Here is a 10,261-nt window from a genome sequence, read left to right on the forward strand (position 1 = left end):
TAAAATTAAATTGGAATTTTTTTTAGCGATAAGATAAGAATACTTTAGTTCATTTTGGTATAAAGCGCCTCGGCGACTTATCAAATTGGCTCTCTCAAACTGTAGGTTTTTTGTTGGTGTTAGTAAAAATTCTTTCTCCGCCTATATACATGTGAGTTTTTTTATTAATACAATCAAAAAAATTACAGTTTGAGAGAGAAAATTTGATGCTTAAGAGTTGTTAATGCTGAGCATTGAGTGAGTGGCTTAAAAGTAATTTTTTAAATTTTCATTAACAAATAAGAGCAGTAGCTATTTTTTAAAAATAAAACAATCATAATTTGTGTTTATTATATATTAAACAGTCATTGCTCTGCAGGAAAATTCGTTTCTTGTATTGAATTTCTTTTTTCGTTTCAATAAATTATTGTTTCCTTGTTTTAATACGGTGAAATCTTTAATAATGTTATCTTTAAATTAATAAATTTATAAAGTTGGCCTAAATATATCTGCAATTTTATTGGACTTTCTAATTATTGCATATTAATTGCAAACGATAAGTGACTGTATAAATTATATAAAATTTTTCTTAAAAATTTAGCAAAAACTGTATCTGTTAAACATTTACCATACGTATTCTTAAACAACATTTCGTTTTATAAAAGGTTTATAAAACAAAATTTTCATTAAAAATGTTTGAATAATTCTCATTGAGTTTGGAGGACTTCATAACATGAGTTTGTGATCTCCATAACTTTTCGCATACACACATGACGACTTCTCAAAATAATTAGTCATAAACTTCTCAAGATGCATTGATTTTTATACCCACTATCAAAAAATATGATTGAAAACACGATAGAGGCCGAACGGAAATTGTCCAAAAATATTATTTAAAGCTAAGGTTTGTTTGGTATTGAAAATCGGTCCGTGTTTACGGATAGCCTCCACACATTACTGTTTTAAAAATACGAGTATAGCGATGAAATTCGACATAAATATGTTTCATATAAGCCAAAATCTCTCTAACAAATTTTATGAGGATCGGTCCATAATTAAACCTACCCCCCATATAAGATCCCCTTCAGGAAATGGCTATAACGCTCATTACTGGCTTAAAAATACGTATGTATATAGCGGTGAAACTCGTCATTAACTAGTTTAGTGCGAGCTAAAAAGTCTCTATCAAATTTTATAACGATCAGTCCATAATTGACCCTATCCCCCATATAAGGTCCCTTTCAGAAAAAGATTTTAACGCAGGCACAAAATAGCGAGTACACCGATCAAATTCCACAAGAAAAATATTTGTATGAACAAAAATCGTTTTACATAAGTTTAGGAGGATCGGTCCATAATTGGCCCTACCCCCCATATAAGGGTCCCTTCAGAAAATTACTTAAACGCTCATTACTGGCATAAAAATACCAGTAGATATATGAAATTCGACATAAAAATGTTTTATGGGAACTGAATTCTTCCTACCGACTTTGATGAAGATTGATTGATAACTTATCCTACCCCTCATTTAAGGAGGACTTCAGAAAATTAATTTAACTATCATTAGTAACTTAAAAGTACGATTTAGGCGATGAAATTCGAAATAAACAACTTCTTTACCAATCATAATTTATGAAGATCGGTCTAATAAGGACCACTTTAGAAAATGACTTTAACGCTCAATAATGGCTCAAAAGTTCATATAGATTACGGTAATTTTATAGAAACTGTAATATTTCAACTGAATTTGATGAGAATCCATAACTGATACAACCCCCCATTATCGGTTTCCTTCAGAGAATTACTTTAAACCTTATAACTGATTTAAAGATACGAGTTTCGCGATGAAATTCGAAACAAATAATTATTGTCTAAACCGATGAAGATAGGTGCATAAGCCCTCATTAAAGGCCCTCTTCCAAATATTACCCTGATGTTCATAATAATATCGATATATGATGATAAAATTCAACATCTAATAAATTAGACATTTTTTTGTTGATTTGATTTGATGATTTGATGTTGGGTATATAAGATTCGGCATGGCCGAATATAACACTCTTACTTGTTTAGATTGACGTTAATATCAAAAATTTACTCAACAAATATTTACTTCTTTATAACTCACATAGGGTTTTTCTTTTTGTTTATGTTTCAATTCTTAAAAATCACCTGATACATACATATTGCTCATTATGTGTGTTTAAATTTCAATATCAATAACTTTATGTTTAACTCAAAGAAATAAACAAAACCTTCTGAATCATGTTCATGTATGTTTTACATTTTGCAAAAATAAACTGGAATTTTTGGCGTCACAATTAATAGGAAAAACCCCGAATATCATTTTTGAGTCAATCACATCAAAATTGATGAATTTATCGCACAATATAAAAATAAATAACAACATCATAATTACTACCCAATTAGTAAAATAAATGAGTATTTGCGTTTAAAGTTATTGTTTATTTTAATGAAATCCGACACAAATTTTTACCTCTATCGGTCAAGAATAGAGTTTGGGAATTCCCGGAAAACGGTAATAAAAAAATTCATTTCCCGGGATTCCCGGAATGATGTTATACTATAGAATATATAAAAATGAATTTGTAACAATAACAACATTTGTTAACAAAACTGACAACTATTTTTAACGAAATCAAAAAAAAAAATTTTTTTAAATATTCATAGTATTTTTGTAAAATATTCTTAGTAAAGTAAGTAAAGTATTTATTGTTGGCAGAAAGTACAGACAGATGAGGTTTCCAGAACGGGGTCTGCTCTTCATATCTCCAGCGACTTTAGTTTATCAATATCAGTATCACACATTCTATCTTCAGATAGATGGAGTAACCTCTTCATGGAACATCTAAAGGGGCCAAGTCATTGTGGCTTTCTTTCAATGAATAACGCACAAGACACCTTATAATCCGAAATACGCGGGATATATCGAGGTTGATAGCAGTAAATGCATTCAAGTCTGTTTGGGGCTACCTTCAATTAGTACTGTCGCAGTTTCAAAGACAGGGAAAAGGAATAAACGGTTTTCCATCTTTTCTGTGAATGTCCTGCTAAGAGAAACTCTTTTTTTTTTTTGCGATTACCGTCTGTCCGTCTACGCGAACTTCCTTTTTAGTTAAGTTTGTTTTCAAATGTCTGTTTGTCTGTCTGTCTGTCTGTCTGTCTGTCTGTCTGTCTGTCCATCCGTCCGTCTTTATGTTTGTTGAAATCAATTTTCTAAAGACCCCAGATATCTTCGGGATCCAAATCTTCTGTCAGACATGCTTTCGAGAAGTTTCCTATTTAAAATCAGCAAAATCGGTTCATAAATAACGGCGATATGACCAAAAATCCGATACAACCTCTAAAAATTTCCTCAAAAATTGAGCATTTTCGTAGATATTATAAACAAACAACAACACATGTAATTACACGGTAAATTTTGTTATTGGAATGACTTGTTTATAAAAACAATGCAAAGAAAGAACAACAATTACCAATGAAGCAGTGAGTTGTTATTGACTAGAAACATGAAATTAAGTATGTAGGGCTCGAAGTGATAAAATATAAAAGGGTTTTTTTTGGTACTTTTTCGTGCTTCAAAAGGCACTTTTTGAATTTTCTATAATACTGGATGTAGAAACATGAAATTAAGCATATAGGGCCCTGAGTATGTGATAAAATATAAAATTTTTTGGTACTTTTTCGTTCTCCTAAAGGTACTTTTTTAATTTTCTATAACCTAGAAACATGAACTTAAGTATGTAGGGCTGGTGTAAGAGAAATCATATAAAAGGGAACTTTTTGGTACTTTTTCGTTCTTCAAAATGTACTTTTGAATTTTCTATAATATTGAACCTAGAAACATGAAATAAAGTATGTAGTGAGAACATATAAAAGGGAAGTTATTGGTACTTTTTCGTTCTTCAAAATGTACTTTTCATATTGAATCTAGAAAAATATAAAATTTTTTTATTTTTTGTAATAAAATATGTTCTGGCTGTTTAACACGCTATGGTGAAGGGTATATAATATTCGGCATAAATTATAAAATCGATGGTTTTTCCAAAATATGTTAAAAATGCATGTCCCGGGAAAGCCCGACAAATTTTTTCCGAGAATTCCTGGACGGGATTTTACATAGCAATTATTACAGCATTGTGATCCAAAAAAGGCATGCTAAAGCATATTTTACGTTTTAGCGCATATTTATGTTATATGTTATGATCTATTTTTATATTTTTTGAAAATTATTATTTTTTTTTTTTTGAAAATAAAATTTTTTACAAATTCCTGTTTTGAATTTGAGATCAAATGTTGCGTTTATTTATGTTATTTATTAGTTATCTGAACATAGAATGGAATCTTAATAAACATTAACACTTTAATTCTTAAAAGAACATATTTTTTGGTTTCCCTGATTATTATTAACTGAAAAAAATAATAATAATAACCGGTAGATACATCTTCCAAAGAATCTATTTACGTTCGTGTTAACAGCAAAAACACATTAAGATTTTTTAAGGCAGATTCTGTTATTAGCAGAAAGAAAATACATACTTATACAAATAAGCCAGACGTGGGAGTTATTTATAATACATACATACTTAATATGAATGCAAATATATATGTTATAAAAACAATGTTGACAGTGAATAATTATGTTAACCGCTATAAGTTCGATGAAAAAAGTACCTTTTAGAGAAATTCTGCGAAAGTCCTATATCTAATTTTCAGTTCAGGAACAAAAAAATACCAAAATATAACTTTTTGTTTCTAGGTTCAATATTATAGAAAATTCAAAAGTACCAACTAAACAACGATTAAGTACCAAAAAGTTTCCGCTTATAGATTCTCATTTAATCGGGAATGAAACCAAATTTTTAAAAAGTACCATCTCTATATTTGTAAATTTTTAATAAAGTACGAATGTCAAATACATTTTATGTCTATATTCACTAATTTAAAAGATACATGGGGCGCAAAAACTACCACCAATATAGTTTTTATCTGTTTACTCTCTAAAAACGCTGAAATTCAAAAATGTAACGCGTAAAGCTAATGGTTCTATACCCACTTTCAACATATACCAATCGGCTCAGAATAATTTTCCGGTCGCAATTTATAAGATTAGTGGAATTTGGTGCACGTATTACTTTTGACGATACTTATTGATTATGGTTGATATCGGCCCATTATTTTACCTAGCCCTCATATAACCGGACCTCCTAAATTGGGCTTTGGAGCTCAAAGTTATGCCATATATACTAATATACCAACAGAAATAGGCACAAGTTATATTAGTATAATTGATACTACATGATCGGCCTTTATTTGACCGGCCTTTAATTCACCCTAGACCCCCTATAAAAACCCCCTCTAAAAATGCTTGAAAGTTGTTAATTCTCTTATGAACACGTACATATATTTCTATGAAATTCGACATACTTTATTTCAACAAAAATCCCTCTACCCATTTTTGTTGGGATCGGTTTATATTTGATCCAAGCCCTCATATCAGAAAATCAATTTTTCATCAAAAATATATTCTATATATATTTTTATATTTTTTACTTGTTACTATACCCTACACCACTTTATTGGGGAGGGTATATTGGGTTTGTGCTGATGTTTGTATCGCACAATAATATTAGTCCTATGCCCACCAATCGGTTTAGAATCATTTTCTGAGTCGATTTAGCTATGTCCGTCCGTCCGTCCATGTAAACCTTGTAATCGCAATTTTAAAGATAATTCAATGAAATTCGGTACATGATCTTCTATTGTCCAAGGGACGTAGCCTATTGAAAATGGTTAAGATTGGTCCATTATTTCACCTAGCCCCCATACAACTGAACCCCGAATAGGGCTTGTAAACCTTGTAATCAAACTACAGGTCGTAATTTTGAAGATAATTCAATGAAATTTGGCTATGATCTTCTATGGTACCGGAGACGAAGCCTTTTGAAAATGGTTCATTATTTCACCTAGCCCCCATACAACTGAATCCGCCGAATAGGTCTTTTAAATTCATAATTATGTTTAATATACTCGTATCTCGACAAAAGCTGCAAAACCAAGTTCTATACTAGCTTTGATGACCCTCATGAATTTTATAATTATAGGGACCATAGACCGGACCATGGTCGGCCTCGCCCGACTATAATTTCATACTTGTTTCTAAATATATTTAATTTAATTTTCTACTCGACTGTTAAAAATGTAAATTTATAAGTTTTTATAATCATAATATTTGTATTAATTACTCCCATCTCTGCAGTTCGAAAATAAGACACATTTATAAGCTTTGATTACAAATTTTAGTTCTCATTTCTCTCATTGATTATAAAAGCCGGTTCAATCAGAATGTAATAACTAGTATGTACATGTGTAGGTAAACAATAGTGTTGGGGTTTCAGAAGTTTTATAACTTAGTACTAAAATAGTACCTAGAGAACCTAGAATACTATAAAAAATTGTTTAAATGTTATTAAATTTAAAAAAAAGGTAATGAATATGAAATCAATATTGCTGTTCAAATAAAATCTTTCGCTGTTAAATACCATAATTTTAGACATTAGGAGAATATACAAATAAAAGTACCAACAAGCATTAAATAGTCCCCCCAGGGTCAACACTTTTTTTAAAATATAGATAAGCAAAAAATATTTAAAATACTATTAAAATATTCTTAATGATTGCCGCTTTCACAAGAGCTGCTGTGGCTGTTTGTTTGGTCTGCTCTTGATTTTTGTTGAAAAAGATCTTCAGTTGGTGTTTTAAGTTGCAAACGGGAAGATGTTTACATTTCGCTTTAATTCTTATCGGATTTTTCAATATTTATTGATATTCATTTTTGTGTCAAGTGAGGTGATTGCCGGACAAACGCCTAAAAAATGTGCAGCATTTAATGAATATGTAAGTTTGTTTTAACTTATTATTGAAAATGGAAATAATTAAATATTACAAAAAAAGTACCTAAATGGTTATTAATTTTATAAATAAATGTTGTACACACTCAATGAATACTCAGGTTAAATTTCAAGAATTTCTGGTTTTCTTAAGAAATGTAAATCAATAATTTGTGTGTTTGTTTGTGTATACTAAATATGATTGTTTTCTCACTTTTTGCAGACACTGTAGTAATTTACCTATATTTTAATATGCGCTAATCTTAATTTCTCTTTTATGGCTTTTTATTATTTCTTTGTTTTAAAATTGGCACAAATAACAAAAAAAAAGTGTCAAAATCATTGGGATTGCTGTTCTAATAGCTGTATGAGTTATTTATATCGTTGTACCCGTGGTCACAATATCTATCCTTATCCCTTTTTGGGTGTTAGCTATAAACCAAGCGTAACCTTAGATCAGATACTAGAACAGAATTTCGGCAGCTCAAATTATATACCAGTTTCACAACCTAAACCTTATTTTGCCAGTCGTTTTGGTGTTCCTGATGATGCTGGTACCACTGAAGTTGAAATTGTTTTACAAACAAACTCGGAGGAAACTAATAAAGAATCGAGCACTTTAAAAAATCCAAATGTATTGGAACAATCAACAACCTTAAAAAATCCTGTTGTTTTGCAAGAGTCCACCACTTTAAAAAGTCCAGTGGTATTGCAAAAAAACACAGCTGTATTTGAAAATCGTTTAGGTCAAGAAGTAACCGAAGCTCAAAAGGAAGTCACTGGTGATGTACAAACCACCCAGACAAGCACAACTGAAAAGCCCTCATGCTCAGAAATTGGTGTAAAGGTACATAAATTACAAATACTTTATATACATACATATATAGTATATACATATATCTTTTCACAAACTTAAAATTGTTTCCAATTTGTTTCAGTGTTACACAAATGATGAATGCTGCACCAAACGTTGCCATGGATTTTTACATCAGTGTGTCACATAAATACCAGACAAGATATAAATTTGGTAATAACATTGTAATCTAAAACCTCTGTGAATGCAAGAATTCAAATAATTTTTTTTTTCAACAATAAATTCTTTTATAATTTTAAGCAATTACGAAATATTTAAACAAAAAATAAAAACTTAACTTTAACACAAAAATCGAATCATCTATAGAAATTGTCATAATCATTGTTTTTAAGTGCATTTTAATATACTGTAATTCATTAAGTGAGTAGGATTATCAATTAAAAAAAAAGTTGTAATACCAAAAAAAAAAAAAAATATTGTATTACGAAATTTGCAAATATCAACAAAAACAAGAACGTATTAAGTACAAGCTATAAAAAGAAATTATTAACAAAAGATCATATGCCGTAATGTTTCTCTCTGAAAAATCTTTAAAAAAAAGTTTCAATTAAGTTATTGTTAAGTCACGCACGACTTATTCGTATTTAAGACAATAAATATTTGTTTTTGTCGTTGAAGTGTATATGAAAAGATTGTGTAAAATTTGTGTCAATCAAAAATATGAATTGTTGAAAAGAACATCATATACTTTAAGCTGGAGGTCCACACCACGCGTTCTACGCTTCTTCGCATTCTACGCGGCTGTCAAAAAAGTTGAATCAATGTTGTTGTGTGCTAGAAGTTACAAGCACAAAAGCGTAGGATGCCTTGACGCGTAGAATGCTTAAAGTAGATCTACTTTCTACTTTTGTAAGCGTCATAAGCGGCGCACGAATATGTCAGCTGATTTTGACAATTTATATTCTATTTTTAATGTGTATTTATCAATTTTAATAACTAAAACGAGTTAAATTGTGAAAATATAAACAAAAAACTTAAAAAAAAAACACGAAGTTCTTTGTAAATAAAGCAAAAATTTGACGCTTAAGAAGCGTAGCATGTAACTTGATGCGTAGGATGCAAAGAACGTATGAAAAGCACGAAATGCTTCGCCGCGAAGACGCGTAGTGTGGACCTCCAGCTTTAGAGTGGAAATATTTCTTTCACAGATGAGAGAACCCTTGACGGATGAGGCTGAAAGTACAAAAAGCCCTTACTGAGTAATAATAGTATTACTTACACAAACGCATTAACTTGTTTGTTTAATTCTTTTAGTTAGTCTCAACTCTACATAGTATTTTGGTCGCATAATTGATCAGTTCCTGTTCAGCTGACTCCGGTAGGTTAGTGGTTAGAGTTCTAGTCTGGTAGACCGGGGTGGTAGGTTCGATTCCCACATGAGACACTGATTAAGGAGTACAAAACAGGTCCGGTGGAGGACTAGGTGTGTCAGTTTTAGTTCAGTTCTAGTTCAGTTCTAGTTCAGTTCTAGTTCAGTTCTAGTTCAGTTCTAGTTCAGTTCTAGTTCAGTTCTAGTTCAGTCCTAGTTCAGTTCTAGTTCACTTCAGTTCTCGTTCAGCTCTAGTTGAGTTCTAGTTCAGTTCTAGTTCAGTTCTAGTTCAGTTCTAGTTCAGTTCTAGTTCAGTTCTAGTTCAGTTCTAGTTCAGTTCTAGTTCAGTTCTAGTTCAGTTCTAGTTCAGTTCTAGTTCAGTTCTAGTTCAGTTCTAGTTCAGTTCTAGTTCAGTTCTAGTTCAGTTCTAGTTCAGTTCTAGTTCAGTTCTAGTTCAGTTCTAGTTCAGTTCTAGTTCAGTTCTAGTTCAGTTCTAGTTCAGTTCTAGTTCAGTTCTAGTTCAGTTCTAGTTCAGTTCTAGTTCAGTTCTAGTTCAGTTCTAGTTCAGTTCTAGTTCAGTTCTAGTTCAGTTCTAGTTCAGTTCTAGTTCAGTTCTTGTTCAGTTCAGTTCAGTTCAGTTCAGTTCTAGTTCAGTTCAGTTCAGTTCTAGTTCTAGTTCAGTTCTAGTTCAGTTCTGTTCTAGTTCAGTTCTGTTCTAGTTCAGTTCTAGTTCAGTTCTAGTTCAGTTCTAGTTCAGTTCTAGTTCAGTTCTAGTTCAGTTCTAGTTCAGTTCTAGTTCAGTTCTAGTTCAGTTCTAGTTCAGTTCTAGTTCAGTTCGAGTTCAGTTCTAGTTCAGTTCTAGTTCAGTTCTAGTTCAGTCCTAGTTCAGTTCTAGTTCAGTTCTAGCTCAGTTCCAATTCAGTTCTAGTTCAGTTCTAGTTCAGTTCTAGTTCAGTTCTAGTTCAGTTCTAGTTCAGTTCTAGTTCAGTTCTAGTTCAGTTCTAGTTCAGTTCTAGTTCAGTTCTAGTTCAGTTCTAGTTCAGTTCTAGTTCAGTTCTAGTTCAGTTCTAGTTCAGTTCTAGTTCAGTTCTAGTTCAGTTCTAGTTCAGTTCTAGTTCAGTTCTAGTTCAGTTCTAGTTCAGTTCTAGTTCAGTTCTAGTTCAGTTCTAGTTCAGTTCTAGTTCAGTT

General features: G+C 31.2%; 1 protein-coding gene across 1 annotated transcript; it reads left to right on the top strand.

Moving 5' to 3' along the window:
• The first annotated feature begins 6,685 nt into the window (after positions 1-6,685).
• LOC119603775 lies at positions 6,686-8,007 on the top strand. The gene is made up of 3 exons (XM_037955946.1): positions 6,686-6,897; positions 7,222-7,737; positions 7,829-8,007. The coding sequence occupies exons 1-3, from the start codon at positions 6,778-6,780 to the stop codon at positions 7,892-7,894; spliced, it is 702 nt and encodes a 233-aa protein (XP_037811874.1). The 5' UTR covers positions 6,686-6,777; the 3' UTR covers positions 7,895-8,007.
• Positions 8,008-10,261: the final 2,254 nt, after the last annotated feature.

Source organism: Lucilia sericata, unplaced genomic scaffold (assembly GCF_015586225.1).
Source record: "Lucilia sericata isolate MDLA Ls3-8-SP2 unplaced genomic scaffold, ASM1558622v1 Contig000335F_arrow, whole genome shotgun sequence".
In the NCBI taxonomy this organism is placed as follows: Eukaryota; Metazoa; Arthropoda; class Insecta; order Diptera; family Calliphoridae; genus Lucilia; species Lucilia sericata.